Raw genomic sequence first — 19,338 nt, 5'->3', positions numbered from 1 at the left:
GCATTTTGATATCGCAGCTGTTTGAGGTGTAGCTAATTATTTCTTTTCGGGTTGTTTTTTTTCCATTAAAAATAAATAAATAAATATGAAAATATTAAATAGTTTTGAAATTAATGTACCGGAGGCAAAAAAATGCAATAATTCCATCTTAAATGTATTTAGATCGAGGGATATTATAGCAGAAAATGGAAAGAACAAGTAGCTAAAACTTGTACTCTAAGCAGTACTTGAGTAACTATAGTTAATGTCACTGTTACAAAGTTTTGAACCTGATATGAACACGATCCATCCAAATTTTTGTTTTCCAAATGTTTGCAGTCGCACTGCCAACAGGATCACATCTATTAGGTTTTAGTTTGACATACCATCTCCCTTAAAAGGTGACGCCTGGCCCAATAGTTTCCAAAACTGTGAAGCTTGTCGGGTTTCCTGTTAATGGAACATTTTTAATAATCCTAATATTGTGGGAAAAAACATATAACAATAGTAACAAAGTCTCTTTAGGTTCTGCTTTTGGCAAAACTCATCAGGTTTGATATCAGTTGATCAGATTACAATTTTGACATAATTCTTCATAACAGAGGTACATGTTGCCTTCTTAGTGTCAAAGATTGAATGTATTTACAATAAGTTCTACCGCAAATGAATCAAAATATAGGAATAAATCTATCTTTTGGTTTTATGTTGTACCTCTGATGTATTTTTTAAAATCAAATTCCAAGATTGATTCTAATAAATCTGTTCCTGCACAATTCATTACTAAGTTCATATAACGTTTGAAACTCTTTGTCTGCTCATGAAAAAGATCTATTCTCTCATGGTCTGTTTTCCACATCTATAGTTTTGTAGAATTACTGTACAACGACAGTCTTCATGCAGTCGTTCTGCACCATCACCTCACACGTTCTCTGCACGTGTGCAAGTGAATAACAGATCTGAACCGTGTTGCTCTTTATTTCAAAAGATGATCAAATGAAAGAGGTGAAACTCTCACAACATAATTAATATTCAGTGGACTTCACTTTTCCAAATGTACACTTTATTTTAAACAAAAGTACAAAAAACAAACATCAGATATTTACAATACTTGCATGGCAATGTTCACTTTCTTTGGTCATTCTTCCAATTTTGATGGTTTTAACACAAGGTAGGCAACAAACAGCAGCTTGGAGGTCTGAGATTATCACATGCTGAATCTATAATTCAACCAGACGCTGAGCAACCTACTTATGACTCAGAACTTAATTACATTTTTGTAAAAGTCTGCAAGCAATTTATTAACGGTTGAAATCCAAGTTATGAATGATGCAACGATTAGTGAATTTGCCTACCAGGACAGTTTTATCTTGCACAGTATAAATAGCAAAAAGAAAATTAAAATCACACTTCACAATTACATCCTGTTCTTGGTACATTTTTCAAATTTAGTAAATGCTCTCGAAGGACCAAAATTGTGACGTACAGCTGCGCTTATTCCATCGTATTCTACACAAATCTGACATGAAAACATGAACCCTAGTGCACATCACAAACTGAAGCAATTACAGGTAGATTTTCAAAAGAAGGCAAACGTATCATAACAGCTACTTTGAGACAGACATCTGGCTCAACAATCATACCTCCACACCCATGGAGCGCTAATTGATAATTCACTTGCAGCTATGACAGACAAACTAAAAAAAAAAAAAATTATTTCTCAACTACAGGCTCAAGGACTATTTTCTTGGGAATAGCATGAAAACAAACAACTTTATGTAAACCAATTTGTGCAGCCAAACTTTAGCCAGTAAAATGAGTTGGCTTATGCTATTCATTCTCTCAAGAATCTACCTGCTTGTGTTATACAGTGGTTATGTTGAATGTATAGTACATTTGAAAAAAAAAAGAACAAAATGAACTTTTTCTGAACAACAGCAATGAACTGAGTTATCCTCATTTTCTCTCCTTGTTATTTTACAAGGAGGTACACATGATCGAGACCGAAAAAATAAAAAGTCATGTAACATCAAAGAACTCTGTGGCACATCATCTACTTCCTGAAAATCATATCATCATCTATGACTAATGCCGAGTATAACAATATACCCTTAGCCCTTTCAGGAATTTCATCTCACTTTCAACATGTTTTTACGCCTGAATGAACAAACTGAAATGAATGCACAGATAAACGGGTTTAGTACACCGATGTTGAAGGCAGAGGTTGTTCGACCGTGATGAAGTGAAACTAAGAAGCGATGGCGGTGACGTCCCTCTGTTCCTGCTATGTCTCCAAGGGCCAAACACTCAAACACAGGCTAATGTGGGCCTACACATCCTTACAGCAAAGGCAACTGGTCTAGTAGTAATTTTAACTTGCATCAACTAACAAAACCAAAAGAAAGATCTGCATTTTCTGTTTCCCAGACTCCATTCTAAAAAACATGAATCCTAATAGTAGACAAGTTTACACGTGTATCAGTAGTGCAGACAAGTTATGTATATCACATAAAGTATCCATTCTTTTTTTTTTTTTGAGGAATGGAGGAGTGAGAGTTTGAGGGGCTGTGGGGGTGTTTGGATATGCTTTTTAGCAAAATTCTCCCTGAAACCAAATCCAAACGGTCTTCATCCTAATGTACACTGTTTTTTTTCCCCCGAAGACAGAGGTGATGAGAAATGTGCAAAAGTTCCATGTTCTCACTGGAAAGAAAGGAGCGAATGGAAACGATGTTATTTAAAAAAGAATGACTGTGTTTATTTAGATGAATAATTGAAATCTTTTGTGTTCTACCTTTCACATTCCCAAAGGGTGGTTGCTGTTTCTTTACACCTCAGCTTTTTGGCTGTTCTCCTCCACTTTCTCCTCCAGTTTTTTCTCCTCCTCAGAAGACCCGTTCTCCTTTTCACCAGTCTTCCAGCTTCCTTGCCTGTTTAGAATAAAACATTGTTACCCGACGTGCTGATAAACCTTCCCTCTACAGTCACTCAAACTTATACACACTAAGTACTTATATTAGCCAGTTATGTGCTCATGATCAATCAGAGCAAATTCCTTTAATTTGGCAAATGCAAGGTTGATTACTAAGTAGGTAAAACAGGACACCGCCTCGGTGCCAAAGACCCTGCATGCTTTTAAAAGCCCCAGATCCCCTAAGGTGAATTCTCATTAATTTAGTTAAAGGAATGGCCAAAAGTTGGATTAGAAGATCAATACCACTTACAGCTGTCTGTCAAATACGTATCAGGAGCCAGCAGCCAGTTAGCTTATCTTAGCATAAAGACTGAAGGCCAGCCAAAGATAACATTATCATTATCCACTAATTACCACATAAAGCATCGTTTGTTTAATCCAAACCAAAAAAAAGATGGTTCCAGGTTTACATTTTGTAGATTATTTTCATTAGCTGTAATCCTAAAATTCATAATCCTAAATTAAGGTGCATGTAGATGTAGAGAAAACCTCAGATACTATTATTCCAGCATATGAACACTCCTCTCTGGGCATTTAATGAAGCTGACATGTATGATTTGCTGTGTACTAGATGGTAACTTGGTGGTGACTGGGAATACACTGTGGGTGTAATGCAAAGCTACTATTTGTGTCTGTTTATTACACATTACACATTTTTCTGTGGTTGTCTACTGTCAAAATACACCTTTTACATGAATAGGTTAAGATGCTCACCATGTATACAAAACAATATTCATGACATGATACTTATTATCTCTTTGTGCAATGTTGGATTCTGAAGTGAATCTTGAGTTTGTGACATAACTTTATTATGATTTGTGGACAGGCTTAAATTGACTTCTTACTTGGATTTCTTCATGTACACCCAGTATGTCAGGCCTATAACCATAGTGGCGACGAGGAGGCCGACTACAACTCCAACCACCAACTTGGTTTGGTCGCTGTCATCTGACTGGTCTGTAACAGAGATAAAAACACAAGCATCAGAGATCTGGGACATGCATTTCAGTAAGAAACCCCAGCCTGAATGCATGTGAATATGGGGAAGAAAAAGTCATTAAGTGCAATAAAAGCATTGATGAGTGGACACATCCGCACTGTACATGGTTATGACTCCTTGAGTTAAATGTTAATGGCAGGTATTCTTAGTTTATGACTTGTTTCATCAGCCAATGGGATTATGGACAATGTTGACATTGTGTCAGGATGCTGGTAGCTCCATTCCTCTTATTTCTTCATATTTGTATTTTATCAAAGGAAAAACACTGTCCAAATATTGATTTTCCAGAGTCCAAGGTGATATCAAGGGTAAATATTTGATCAAGAGCCTTCTTTCAGTAAGCAACAGTTGATTCCCCCATAGTCTTTTGTCACCCCCCTCCCGCCGATTCTTACAAGCAAGAAGACTGCTACAACTTACCTTGTTTATCCATTCTCACCTCCTCAATTACTGAAATCAGATATGAAATAAAATTAACGTCCAACGAAAAAAAAAAAACAAGCTTGATGTCCAGAAAAATTACTACTCTACTTCTATTCTACTTTTGCATGCAAGTAGTTCAAAGAGAGAACAGATTAAGTCCAGCATCCCAACATACACACACTGATCGAGGGAGAAGAGAGAGGTGGAATGCTTTCTCAAACACGCGGGAATGAGTAAGCAAGAGAGAGAGAGCAAAGAACGAGGTCAACACTGCACGCTTATGGACAACAGTGTGCACAAAGTGCTAAGTGCATGCATTAAATACATTTTGACGGTGATAGTAAAAAGTAGGACCTTCACTCAGTGACTTTTAAAAGGCGAATAACCACCCAGATAACAAAACAGAAATCTGTCAATACGTCAGTGGCAGCATTCAGTTTTCCTCGTAATGTATACATCATGTATTGATTCATATTTTATTGGATTAAAGCTGATTAGTTGATTATGCAAGGAATGTTATACTATACTATAAACCTTATCGAAAGGTTTATGACAGCCTTAATGGTTTTTTTTTTTTTTACTACAGAAAAAAACTTAGGTGCCTCACGTACATACCTGCTTAATCATTGTGGTTTTATTTAAGCACCAACATCATGTAAAGTCAACATGCAGACAGAAAGAGTTAGTGAGCAGAGTAGGAATACACCCACAAAGGCAGAGCACTAGGCTAGGCTTCGGCGAGGAATAGAAAGCGGAGATAGACGAGAGAACTACGCTACCACTTTCTACTTACAGGATAACACAGTTATAGCTCTGGTATCCACGCCAAAGTCATTGGACACCGTACAAGAGACGGTCAGATTGGCAGTAGGCACGACTGTGATCTTGTGCGTTATCTTTCCGTTGACGAAGGGACTCTCATCAAACTGAAAAATAACAGAGGAAAATATACACAAATGTTAGTGTGAACATGTCTGACTTAGAACTGTTGCATTTATAAACCTGCCCACTGCATGGGAGGGGTGTATACTAATACCACTAGGGGGCGATGTTGGATTGATATGTGACTCAGCCTTTCCATGACAAAGACCGTCTGTGTGCCTCTGGGATATAGACACTCGTGTCTCAGAGGAAAACCTCAGACACAAAGACAAAGTGCCAACACCCTTTTTACATCCTCTACATATATAAGAGGATGTGGCAATTTTGTAAATATCCATTACTGAGCCTGTGTTATTGCATTATTCTGCCTGAATAGGATCTAAACCATGCAATATGAGGAGAAAAAATAAACTTTGACTGACATGTAGAAATGTGTGTTATTTCCAAAATGCTTTGTCCTTCAGTGAAAGAGTTCCGTGCACCTTTGGATTTGATTAATAATTACGCACAGGTTCAGGTTTTGAGGTTGTTATCGAGGTTAGACACTGACTGAAAGGGCTGAAAAGAACTGTAACCATCCTACACAAACACCCTCGGGTTCATATGTAATTCAAACTGCTTCATTGAGTGGTTCTGCTATCAGTGTGCACACAGGTGCACCACAGAAACAAAGGAGAAAAAGGGTCTGTTTAAAAAAAAATACCTTCATGACAGTCTGGTGCAAAATACTGTGTTTGAGCCTCAGAGAAAATGATGAAATGTACTCTTTCGAAACACTGAGCAAAACCACCTAGATATGTTTGGACTAGATAAGTTCAAAAGTGTGACAGCCGGGGAAAATACTAACAGTGTAAACTGCTATGCACATAACAGGGTGAGTATTCACTCACTCTGCAGCACAGGGAGAGTGGCAAAAGCAAAGCAGGATCTGTCTCAGGACCAAGACACTGACAAACCTTCGATTGTTTAGCTTCCTCTCAGAGTCCAAGGGGAGGAGGCTCAAACAGACTCTGTTTAGTCACACCTTCATATCTCTCCTGATGTTATTTATTCAGCAGACAGAGCCATTATGTTTAAACAACCATATGGGCATCTCAGTAGTTTGTCTTCACTACTAATGGAACCATTCATAGCATCCAGTGAAGAAACAAGTGCATTTTCAGAATGTGATTGATGAAACAGACACCTAAATTGTGCTAAATATATCATCACAAAGTGTAAAATAATCTACACACTGGCTAACATTTAGATGCTGTTGGCTAAAGATGCTGCTACGGTTACTTACAGCACAAGAACTGTGTTGCCATCTTAGTCAGACCATGAATTTCTATGACAACCAGTATTGATCAGCAAAAGAATGACCGCTTTAAAGGGGGAAAAAATGAGAGGCTTTGCATGCAACTTTCAGTTTTAAGTGTGCTTCTAAGTGGTCCGGAGGTAGACCTGAAGAACTAACAGGATGAGTGCTTACTTAAAGCAGATATTCATCCTGTTTTGAATCAATAAATTGTTGCTTTAACTGTGTCAGAAAAAACACAAGTTTTGCAAAAGGCTGTTTCAAGGAAAGGACAGACTTCTACAAAAACTAGACTAAACTAGACTGGACTTTTTCAGCAATAGCCATTCAGTGTATTTATATTCATTAGGTTTCATTCAAACTATCTACACACAAGGTATTTGCTGGAAACGATCCAGCATGTAATCCTGCTTTACTGTTGGCAAATTACTCAAAAACTTCTCAACTTCTTTATTAAGACAATATGGGTTTGCATAGTTGTGCTGTAAACAGATTCACCAGCTGCTCCTCTGTTGTATATCTGCCAAAGTAGCTGCTCAAGAAGTGTTTGCTGTTTCATGCCACATGCTTCAAGTCCACTTCTCGTTTTGAGGAGTGGTGCGAGCTGCATCTGCTCCCACTACAACTCCCCCAACGCCCAAATGCTCATCACTCTGGCGTGGACACCGTAAACAAACTAACCTTGAATACCAGCGAGAAAATTGGTTGGTTTGCATTCAGCCCAACAACAAATTTGATTTATCGATCTAGAAAAGTCCTGCGTGTAAGTACTGGGAATCTTGCAGAAGACTGCACGTGTGTGTGTGTGTGTGATACGTCCAACCGTCCAAACATCCTCCTGCAAAGCCCATCCCAGATAAATGGTGGCAATGAATTTACACTACCGCATTTGAGCTTTTATCCTTTGTCATCTATATACGGTACTTCTGTAGTCTATTTATCACTATTATGGCTATGGTTGCTTTCAGTTTCTTCAAGCATTGAGGTGAGGAATGTGAAGAATTTTCCTGCACGCTGGAACAAGACAAGAAGTTGAGCGTACATGAAAAAATAAAACTGCCTTGCAATCATAAAAAATAAATGCATGACCAATACCGAAGTGCCATTGATGCTCCAGGAAACGGCTGGCTTTGGAGATCCTTCAACCTCACAGATCAAGACTTCATGCTGGCCGTCTTCACCGGGCTGTTTGGACAGCTGCCTGATAACTGGAGCACCTGCAACAGGACGAAACTCTTCAGATACATCTGAATGAGAGAATGATTCTCATTGGCTGCTTTTCATTCCTGAACACACCCGAGAAGGAATAGTTTGATATTTTTGTGTAATATGCTGACTTTTTCTGCAGAGAGTGAGGAGAGGCCATTGATACCGCTCTCGTATTTGTCTGTTAAATGTGTAGCTTCCACGGGAGACTAACCCAGCTTAGCTTAAGCATCACTATAAAGACTGGAAACAGAGGGAAGCAGCTAGCCTGGCTCCATCTAAAGGTAAAATGTTATACATAGTTTGTTTGATCTGTACAAAAAAAGAAAGAGTGAAAATGACAAGTTGTGATTGTGACTAACTTCCTGGAGTCTCTACTGGTTTCCTGGCAACCCTCAATCAACCTGCAAGGAGTCGTTTTGACAATTTCTTTTAATAAGATTTAAACAAACAAGCCACAACATATTAATTTGTGAGCTTTAGGGGTAGTTTTTCAGCTGATTCTCTTATCATTGCACAGAGCCAGGCTAAGTGTTTCCCCCGTCTTTATCCTAAGCAAAGCGAACAGGCTGTAGCTTCCTGTTTGCTGTACAGACATGAGTGTGGCATAAATCCTCTCATCTAACTCTCAGCAACAAAGAGAACAATCATATTTCCCAAAATCTCTAAGCTTCTTCTTCTTTTCAGCCCTTACCTTCAACAAGGAGCTCAAATGAAGCTTTTCGGCTGAGGAGCCCCATTGTCACCTCACACTCATAGCGGCCAGAGTCTGAGTAAGTCAGCTTGGTAAACTCGGGCTCTTTATCCAGTTTAATATTATCCTGAATTCAGGGAAAAAAATATGACCACTGTCAGTGACATGCACAAACGTATCTTCATCGATTTCAGCTCTGCTGTACCGAAGATTGATTTTACCTTTGTCCAGGACACCTTTGACTTTCCTGAAGCAGCAATGGACAGAGACAGATCCAAGGCCTCACCGGCGCTCTTGACGATATTTCCAGAGGGGCTTAAATTGATGTCAAGGTCTAAAAGGGGAGGAGAGGATTGTGAAAAGATCGTTCGAAGGCCTGACAAGGGTCAAAACATTCCTGTTCTTAACCATACAACCCTACACTTGGCTCACAGCCCCGCGGATGCAGCTTATTAGAGGCAGCACGGTTGACACAACAATTTTCCTTACAAAGCACAGCAAGACAGGTAGGCTGGCAAAGAGAGACATTAGGCTTTCTATTCTCTAGCAAGCATTTTTCACAGTAACAAATAAGATTACAAGCAAAACAGGAATTACAATGACAATGACACTGGTGTGTGGCAAAATTGCAGTTATTTCTATTTTTCAGGAAATACAACATGTTTTGGTGTCTTACAGTAAACTGTGATCTTCTTAGATGCTTCCATTGTTGGGTTGTCAATCAGAGAGCATTTGTATTCACCAGTGGTGTCACGAGAGACATTCGTGATGGTGTAACTATCCGTGTTTTCCACTTTCACCGGCTCACCCTTCATAGACATACAGCCAAACAGCGGCAGGTGATTAGTTTATGACGTCTTGTCGAAGAAAAACAACATAATACAGTTTTATATACAGTTCTAAATGCTGAGAATGTGTACCTTAAGGTGGAAAGTAAAGCTAGTGGGAGCTGGGTTACCGTCCGCCACACACTTCAGAGTCACGTCGTCTCCCTCCACCAGAGGGTCCTGAGCAATGACCTGAAGGACGACGTTCTCTGTGGAGTCTGTGCAGAAAATAGGTGATAAAAAGTCAGAGAGGGAATGTATGCGAGGGTGGAGGCTGTATTAAGTGGAGCGTGTGCCCCCAACAGCTCACTGTGGGGACTGCAGAGACGGACGGCGGCTGTCCACTACAGTGAGCTGTAACTTTCTGCCTCAGTGTTGGTTATGACCAACTTCAAAATGCAGCAGAGGAGATGGTTGAATTACAGTCATATTCTCAGGCACTCAACCAAGCAATCCTTTCAGAGCTCAACGCTTCTGCTCCAACTGAGACAAACTCTTCACATTTCATCTAAGAAAGTCTTTGCACCTCTGATAAGGCCATGGCGAGCAGGTAACTTCAACATTGAATGCCGTGTTCGGTATAAATCCCACTACAGAGTTAAAGAATCCACACCTCATTTTTTAGCTGTCACCATTAAAAAGTGCCGTTACTCTTGCCTTGCTCGGCTGAAATCAGAAGAATTGTTAATACAGTCTGAAAAATAACAGAGGCGGCAGTCTGTCTTCACTGGCTACAGCTGAGGATTTTAAAGAGCTTTTCTTGGGCTTCGTTGAGAGCGTGTGGGTCAGGGACTGCTGCTGCTGATGTAGTCTTGAAAAAGCCCAGTGAGACGCTGAATGCGATGTTGAAAAAAACCTTGATATCAATTTAATAGTCAGACTTTGAGTGTATTTTTTAATTCATGTTAGGTCATATTAAACAGCATTTGGCAGCATTGCAGTCGATAGAACCATACCCACTTTAATAATTGATGCTCAGATTTGAAGACAGCACTACTGTTCCTCTTCTGTCAACACGAATACCAAACTTTTTTTTAAATGAAGGAAAAAAAATCCAATGCTCATGGGGCACAACAAGTCAAATACCACTTGGAAAATTCTTAAACAGATCAACGTGGTATAAAACAGTATGGCCAGAGTGAATTTCTGAAAGTGGAAACTTTTCAACTTTTCATATTTTCAACAAAACTGGAGTGCATCTAACCTCCTTTTAATCTGCACAACTATCTTTTTTCTTCTCTTTTTTAAGAATAGAACATATTTACTGCCATGTGCCAGATTTGAGAAAATACATAAAGGAATAGTTCGACATTTTGATAAATGCGCATCTGCTTTCTTGCCAAGAGTTACACGAGAGGATCAATACCACTCTCATATCTGTCTGCTAAATGTCAGGCTCCTGCAGGGGACGGTTAGCTTAGCTTTGCATTACGGCTGGAAACAGGGAGAAGCAACTCTGTGGCTTAGAACCCCTAATGTTCACTAATTAAAACGTTACATCTTGTCTGCTAAATCCATACAAAAACGGAAATGTTAAAACAGAAAGTTCTGGTTTTAGACGAGTTGCTTCTTGGCTGGCAAGCTGTTTCCAGTCTCCATGTTAAGATAAGCTGACCTGCTGACTGCAGCGTCATATTTACTATGGTGGTGATGATTTTTAGTATTTTTTGTTGTGCTGAAGTTACTCTGACAACATCTGGTCTGCAGGCAGCAGTTAGTGCAGTTTAGAAAGTGTGTCCGGTGAAAGTTGTTAGAGAGGTTTGGTGACTCACAGGTTATAGTAAAGGTCACCGGAGAGGACACCAGCTCGATGCCCGCAGTGTGCTGAGTGCTGCAGCTGAACTGGCCGTCTGCGTCTCCCTTCTCAGCCGAGTACTCCAGTACTGAGGTAGTGGTCGAAAGGCCTGTATCAGGGTCTACCAGCACCGATGATTGGATGGAAATCCCTGAACACAAAACAAACAACTGTGTCTGAAAACTGTAACAAAGGAAAAATGGCGTAGTGACCAAAAGACTGCATTCACACTATTGGCGAGTGCAGTGCAATTCATCACTGAAGAATAATTTACAGGTCCCAGTCAGAGAGAATAAATACATTTGTGTATGTAATATTTATAAATGTCAGACCCACTCCAAAAAGCAGTTCTGTTGGCTCTTATGAACATGTGACAGGATGAAGAACACACACACCTTTCCCATCAGCCACCAGAGGCTTTTTATTCTTTAACCATGTGATATTTGCAGCAGGATTGGCGTCTTCTGCAACACATGCTCCGAGCTGTGGAAGAAAGAAAAAATCTTTAAAAAAATAGCAAAAACCTGCATTCAAGGACAGAAATATTCTTTTAAAAATCACAATTTCATGCATTTCGAATAAATCTACATCTTTTTAAATGACCAAACATCTCAACATATTAGCTTTTTTAGTGCCTCTCCGGCATTTGAGGACCAAGTCGTTTTTCTACGCAACAGACCATGAAATGCCCAAAGCATTTCTAAAGCCCCTCAGATCCTTTGGGTATTTTAATTGCAGTAGGGGGGACTCTGCTCTTAACTAATTCATGAGAATCACTTCAAAGAACTCATTGCTGTGGTACCATGGACTCTGCTATGCCTCAAGATACCTTAGCTCAAGTGAGGGATTTCCCTTGATGGTTTACTGCTTAAAATAATGTAGGTATAAGCAATGTTTATCATTAAAAACTCACCTTTGTAAGTTTGCCAATCTCCAGTTCCTCAGCTTTGTCAGAAATCCTCAGGCTTGCAGGCATCTCTGCAATACATGAAAGTGTGTTAATGATCAGGGTGTTATTGTAGGTGATTTGCGTGCTGCGCATGTTAGTCATCCTATCACTTAAGTTAACGCCTCCCTTAAAAGGTTATTCTGAAGAAATTATTCTGTACTTGTGCCAGCTTGCACTCACTGTTGATCACCACATTAACGGGGTATTCTGCGATGTCTCCGCTGCCCACCACCATGCAGGTGAAAGTCCGCTGGTCGGTCAGCTTGGCCGCAGAAAGCAGCAGGCTGGAGTTTGCAGTCATGTCCACACGGTCCTTGTATTCATCATTGGCGCTGATTGAGACATTTTGGTTTTTCTGCTTGACCAGCAGGTCTCCTGGAAGTCCCTCTCCTTTGTCCTGGAGAGCGAAGCAGAGTGTGTTTGTTAAATGCCTGTCACATATGGCACTGGCTTCCAGTTCAAATAAAAGCACACAGTGTTTGGTTCCACGCCCTCTGTTCATGCAGTGTCATATGGAGGGACAGATGCATGGTCTAATGCACGGCATATGCACTCAGACTGGGCGTGGTTCAGACACGATAAGTGGGTGTCAGACAGACTTCACCATTTTGAATCTATTGACCTCTGCTGTGACTTACATATTTCCATTTAGTCATCTTGATGTCTTCTTCCTTTATTTTTTCATTGTTGCACGGGATCTCGAGTGTTTCCCCATACAGGCCGATAACAGTCTCTAAACCGCTGACTGTGAAAGAGAAAAGACACATTTTTCAATTACTTTTTCAGAGGGGCTAATCTGGTCAGCTCCAGCACAGCATGAAATTCTTTGACTGAAAATTGAAATCCGTTATTATTCTGAAGGCTTCAAAGGCCTTCCTTTCTGTACATATTTGACTGACATTTATCAATACCACTTAGTGTTCGCCTACATACACTGAGAGCCATTTCCAGAGAGTTCTGCTAATTCTACAGCTTCCTTGGTTAAAAAACAAAAAAAAAACAACCTCTACTGCCCTAAATTTCATTCAAAACATTGCCATGGAGACAAAGTGCTTGAGAGGGGGATGGGAGGAGGGTGCCAGCAGAATTGTTTCAATGGACTGCGATGAGGGGAGAGCCAGAGGGCCACAGGGAAGAAGAGGCTGCCATGGCCTGACTGAAAATGTGGTGTTGCTCTGTTTTTTTTTGGTATTCAGATTCACATTTCAGACCTCTAGGATTTCAGGCTGGGGTAAATGGATGAGTGGGTGTGTGTATAAAGGAAAATCTGACAGCTAAACCACAAAACAGCTCATCAGCATTTCAGTAAAGTGTGAGAGAACAAAGCAGTGGCCAACCAGTTTCTATCAGTAGATTCAGTGACAAACAATGTTGGTGTGTTTACAGGGAAAGCCCAAAACAATGAAGATGCTCAAATATTCGGTGTGCATTCAACCCTGAAATTGTCTGGTTATATTCATGCACAAAACAACAGCTGCAAACTGTAATGCCATTTCTGCACTGCTACGAAAGTTTAATTTCCAATTTCTCCTCTTAACTCATCAGACTTTTAAAGGTTTCCTCAGAGTGGTGCAAAGATGGGGCGGTTAATTCATTTGCTTTGTGCGTGACACTCATTTGAATCCCGTTTGAATGAAAGTAAATGCTTTTACTATGGTTACCATTGTCTACATTGGGAGAGAGTAACAACTGGGACCCTGAGGGCATATTTGCACAGTTGCTTGTGATGTCAGGATGTTCGGAGGTGCACAAACGTCTACGTCCTGCTCTGTTTTGTTCCCACATGTTAAACCACCTTTTGTCAGGTTTCATTCTAGCATCAAATTTCAATTCAATTTCACATAATCAAATAAGTTCATAAAACGGTTATGGGCTCCTGTAATGCATTACAAGATACACCACAATATGAAACGGTTTGCCTCCAGTCAACAAAGTGTGCTGTTACTGCCATCCTCCTGACATTCAGCTGAACAAGTTCACACTAAGACACTTGTCACTCATCTTTATGAACTGTCAGCTCTGAAAACAACACCAGTCAAGCGCTGAACTAAGTGGCATCTGAAGAGCCTGTCAGTGAAACCACTACGGCAAGCAGATGACAAACAACAGACAATTTAACAATATCATTTTCAACAGGAAATATTCCGCCTCATGTTTAGCTCTGCTGTGCGTTATCTTTAAGTCGTTTCCTTCCATTGCTGTCGCTGATAAGACTGTCCTGTGCCGTGGCCACTCGTGTCACTTTAGAGGAATAGCTCGACATTTGGAAAATGCATTGATTCTCTTGCGGAGAGTTAGATGATAAGATCGATACGGCTCGTGTGCCTGTTAAATATGAAGCTTCAGCCAGCAGCCAGGTTGGCTTAGCTTAGCTTTAAGACTGGACGCAGCTCGCCTGGATCTGTTCAAACATGACAAAGTCTACCTGCCAGTACCTCTAAAGCTCAATTTAGCATGTTACACCTTGCTTCTCTGATCTGTACAGAGAGTAAAGAGTAAAAACAACAGGTTTTTTGGTGATTTTACAGGGTCCAGAGCCAGGCCAGGCTGCCATCTCTACATATTTATTAGACATATACGAGAGTAGTATCAATCCTCTCATCTCAGCGAATAGTGTATTTCCAAAGATGTCAAATTATTCCTTTAAAAAACACAATAGCTCAACATACTAGTGGCTGATTTTGATTTCTTCAAATGGGACAAGAGGCAATAATCAAACCAAGAGACTGAACTAAATACCATTTTCAGTAGGTTTCCTAATTCACTTCTATATGGCATCAATATAAAATCACCTAGCCCTTCAAAGATGGATGCAATAACACCAGGAATAGCCGATGCAGAGACAGGAAACAGAATATACACAGAAGAGAACAAAAGGTTTATCTGTGGTGATGACAATAACCAGTGCTTGGAGATCTATCCATGAAGCAGGAGCATCAAACAACCCACCCAATAAAAACTATTTGAGAAACGCAGACACCAAAGCCCCTTCCCTTCCTTCCCATCGATACGATGCCTGCATTTAAATAAGGCTCGGCGACATTTAGTGGTGACAGCACGAGACAAAACAAACCTCAGCACATTTCAACTGTTAACAGTCTCACCAGACATTTTTTTGCCACACACAGGGTTAAGCTCTGCCACTTGTCAAGTACAGCACAACAGAGCCATTTCTTTATGACATAATGATTGGCTGCAGGCCGGAGATTTACACATAATAAAATGTAATGATTTCAAATAAACATTACAGCACTCAAATTTCATAAGCTTTGTGCCACGAGTTCAGTTTGTTACTATGCTATATCATCTTTTATTAGATTTTAAGATTTGTTTTTACATTTAGTTTCACCGAGACAGTGATTGAGAATGTCTACACCAAAGAATTGATATTCTTTTTAATAAATAATAGTCCAAGACTGCAGCAAGACATTTATGCACACAGAATAAATTACAGCATTTCAACAGCAATTTCATTTGTACAACCATCCGTGATGTTATAATGTGTAAAGTCATCCGTAAACGCAGGGCCTCGAGCAGATCTAACGGGCAGAGCACATCTGGTACCTACACCTGCATTGATTCCTGTTAATTTCCGTGATTTGCCACACCTAAAATATGTTCCTCTCACATTCAAAGTTAATTAAAAGAATTAAAATCATATTTAGAATCACGTCAATCACTGATCTCAATAAGGGATTCTGGTTAGTAAAATCAAAAGAGAAATATCCAGCTTTAGGTATTTGCACTCTGCACAAGTTAATGCCTGCATTTCACAGTCTTGTTCACATGCATATTTTGGCAACTGGGTGCACATCAGTCCAATCCACCTGAAATGGTAATGCAGACTACTGGTGTGGACACAGCATCCGACACTCCCTTGTTTTGTCTATCTGTAAATCTAATGAAACCGACTCTCATGCTTGAATGAGCTTCAGCTACATGTGCATGTTTCTGGCCCAAGCAGAAAAGATTGTACACGCTGGGCAGAAAAAGGAAGATGGAGACATTGTGAATCTATTAAGAGGAGGAGGTTAATGAGCCCTCTGTGCAAGACATGGGGACATGTTTTGTATGATTGTGTCAAATCTGATGATATTCTGCTACACTACATTTTTGGAGTTACTCAGGTTGCCAAAAACATTCTGCCAGCATCTAGATTATGTGCTACAACTGGACGTGCTGGTGCCGGGATACTCTAAAGGTTGAGGAAACATCCACTGTTTTTCAGAATCTAGTTGGCAACCAAGTCCACACATGTTTTCCTGATGTTGAGGCTCTAATTTTTCAGGCGATAGTGCAGCGCAACCTCTTCTGCTGAATCTTACAAATGTGAAATAACACGAGTCAGTTTTATGCAGGTTACACTGCAAGCACTGCAGTGCTGGAAAGGTTATCGCGCTTCCTGTATAATGGACTCCTTACATTTCAAATTCAAATAGGCATTTTTGAATATTCAAATAAAGCTGTGTTCAGCCTCTCTGAGAACTTTAAAAGAGTCTGTATTAAGGAAAAGGCTTTATCTGCACAGATTACACTGTTACACAATGAGAACTAATCGCACATGTTGAGTTACAGAAGACAAAGCTCCTGCTGCTTACTGAGATAAGGTAATCCTTCGCTACAAAAGTAGGTGAACAGAATGACTTCACGTTGACAAACACATGCACACACCATGCATACAAAATATGATCACTTCGAACAGTTGTCTATAAGATGAGAGGGCAATGGGAAGTGGTAACAGACAGTCCGACGCTTGTGTTTCATTATGATTGGCTTCACACCTTTATTGTTTGGGGTCTGTCTGTGTAATAAGAGTAATAATAATTCCAACTTCCTCACCTTTAAGTACCTTTTTTTGTATGACCTTAATAAAACGCAATATTTAGACACACATTGAAGTGGTAACTCCTCTCTTTGCAACAAACAGAATGGAATACACACGAATAAATACATATCCAACACTTATACAAAGAAATCTAACATTTGCTTTCATTAATTGCAACAGTACTAATGTTGTAGAGAGATTTAATGAACAAACTGTTCAAAAAACTGCTTTAACAGAAATATGAATGGACTTATCTGAGATTTGGGAGGAACAGTGCTGTGCAAATAAACTACTGTCAAGGCTATTCACAGAAATAAAGCATGTGAAAATCCATGGTACTTAACCATGTTTTATAGCCGGATTTTCAGTGGCTCCAATTATAAGTAATGAGCCATTTCAGACCGTTGAAACACGCAATCAGTTCAAAATCATGTTTACAAGCAATTCTCAAGTTGGCAAGTATCAAGCTGATAAAACAGTTTTTTAAGCTGTTAAAGAGGGCTTTGGGGTCCCCAGGACATCAAAAAGAAGACTGGGCTTAAATATATTACTATATTCCAATGCACTACGTCTGCGTCTTCACAAATCATTTATGGCCACTTTAGTCACCTGAACCTGAAATAACTTTGCTCGCCAGGTTTCAAGTGAATTTCTCTATACTTATGAAAGCAGAGTTCTCATACTGGACACAAAAAAAAATTGCTAATACTCCGGTGATGGTAAATCAAGTAATAGACAGGCGAGCGACAGAGACAGGAGGCAGCGCCACAGGAGACACTTTCATGTTCATGATTAAGGCGCTTCTATCCCAGAGAAGAGACAGGTGACGACAGCTCTGATATAAGCTCACCAGGGAAATCAGCTACCTCTCCGCACTAGTCTCTATATCCCTGTTTTGCTACCTTACGCCCTCCGGTTTGTGTGTGTCTGAGAGTGTGCGCACGTCTTTCAGCTGCAACATCAACAAGAAAACGCAGGCCCAAACTTATTAAGTGCTGAAAATGAGGATTGTGCAGTGAATGGAGATCCCATGGCACATGCCCACGAAGACTTGATGGCAAATAGCCTCGCTTCAGAAGCGGTTCAGCAGTGAGCAGGGCAGACAGAACCACTTCAGCTGGATCAATAACACTTGAGGAAAGGCTAGATTCTTATAGTGAACGGTGCTTGCCTAAGGAACGAGAAATCAAAGAAAACCTAACCTTCCGTGACATTCAGCTTCTTGTCCTTGTCTTTTCTTTAATAATTTAACAAGTGCTGAATTTTGATTAGCTATATCAAGTATCTGGAATGAGAAGAGATCAGTGGTTTAATAAGCTCAATTTGTCATTACTTGCTGTCAAGAAAATAGAGGAGCTGCTGTCATATGGAAAGGTGTGGGTTTTGGAAAATTGCTAAGTCTACCACCCAGGGGCCCCAAAGCATCCTTGTAGCTATTTGCTAAAATATGAGCTCTATATGCTGGTATTTTGTCAGCTATTTCACTCCGTACACCCTAACTCGTTACTAACTACGACAAGCATGTGACTGCATTTGAATTCTGTCACAATATCAGTTCATGCTGAGAAAGTGTTCCAGACAAGCTAGCAGAAGATATATTTAAAGAAAAAAACAGCTACATCCTCACTATCTCCTCTCTCTCTCTCTCTCTCTCTTTCTCAAGGGAAGGGGTGTAATCATGTCACTGATGGATAACTGACAGCACACTTGCACAACATCCCTTTCACACAAATTCCCTTTTTGTTGCAGGCTGAACCATGGAAGCACCATTCCAAGCATCAACATTGTCTGCACTATAATTTTACTTTTTCCTGCCAACTGTAATTGCCCGACAGCAACTTTATAGCATAAAACTAAAGGCATCGGCTTGTATTGTTTTTCTGGACTGTCGAGAACTAGCATAAAAAAACTAATGTCCATGGTTGACACTCTACTGTTGAAAAGTTTAATGAGGAGGCAGGCAGAACAAATTGTCCAGTATGTTCTGTTCAGTATGTTGCTTTTAGAGGAGCGGGGTAGGAGTATTTTTCAAAAACATTACGCATCCCTCACTTTTATGTGTAGGCAACAAATGTTTTAGCCGTGCTAGTGGTTTGCTCATGTGATGAGGATGTCTGTCCCTGAATAAATCCACCACTTTGGTCCAGAATGAAATAGCTCAACAATTGTCGGATGGATTGCCTTCAAATTTTGTACAGACATTCATGGCCCACAAAGTCTTTCAGGACCCCCAACCTTCCTCCAGAGCCTCTGTGGGGATGATATTTGTAGTTTTCAACAAGTCTCTACAACATTTAGATGGACTGCCATGAAATTGGGTTCAAACATTCAAATTCCCAATGGTATGAAGTGTAAGCACTTTGGTAATCCCTTCCCTTTTCACTTAGCACCATCCAGTCAAGATTTAAACTTGGCGAGCTGCAACAAGCAGTTTTTTTTTTTACATAATTTCATTATCATCATTATAAATCTCCTTTCATGCAATCAATA

The 19,338-nt window shown here is 40.0% G+C and overlaps 1 protein-coding gene across 1 annotated transcript in view; it reads right to left on the bottom strand.

Moving 5' to 3' along the window:
• Positions 1-2,480: 2,480 nt before the first annotated feature.
• The window catches only part of LOC139199907 (CD166 antigen homolog A-like), a 35,856-nt gene continuing 18,998 nt past the window's right edge, over positions 2,481-19,338 (bottom strand). Inside the window, exons 2-16 of the mRNA XM_070829106.1 lie at positions 12,662-12,768; positions 12,204-12,420; positions 11,988-12,052; positions 11,470-11,557; positions 11,052-11,225; positions 9,373-9,497; positions 9,129-9,261; positions 8,674-8,786; positions 8,453-8,579; positions 7,648-7,769; positions 5,167-5,299; positions 4,371-4,400; positions 3,796-3,907; positions 2,771-2,906; positions 2,481-2,679 (exon numbers count right to left, since the gene is read on the bottom strand). Of these exons, the coding sequence (XP_070685207.1) occupies positions 2,804-2,906; positions 3,796-3,907; positions 4,371-4,400; positions 5,167-5,299; positions 7,648-7,769; positions 8,453-8,579; positions 8,674-8,786; positions 9,129-9,261; positions 9,373-9,497; positions 11,052-11,225; positions 11,470-11,557; positions 11,988-12,052; positions 12,204-12,420; positions 12,662-12,768 (1,649 nt within the window). The 3' untranslated portion in view covers positions 2,481-2,679; positions 2,771-2,803. The remainder of the gene's footprint in view (positions 2,680-2,770; positions 2,907-3,795; positions 3,908-4,370; positions 4,401-5,166; positions 5,300-7,647; positions 7,770-8,452; positions 8,580-8,673; positions 8,787-9,128; positions 9,262-9,372; positions 9,498-11,051; positions 11,226-11,469; positions 11,558-11,987; positions 12,053-12,203; positions 12,421-12,661; positions 12,769-19,338) is intronic.

This window comes from Pempheris klunzingeri, chromosome 4, assembly GCF_042242105.1.
Source record: "Pempheris klunzingeri isolate RE-2024b chromosome 4, fPemKlu1.hap1, whole genome shotgun sequence".
In the NCBI taxonomy this organism is placed as follows: Eukaryota; Metazoa; Chordata; class Actinopteri; order Acropomatiformes; family Pempheridae; genus Pempheris; species Pempheris klunzingeri.
Note: the sequence above shows the minus strand (reverse complement) of the source record. Positions and strands in the feature narration are given on the sequence as shown.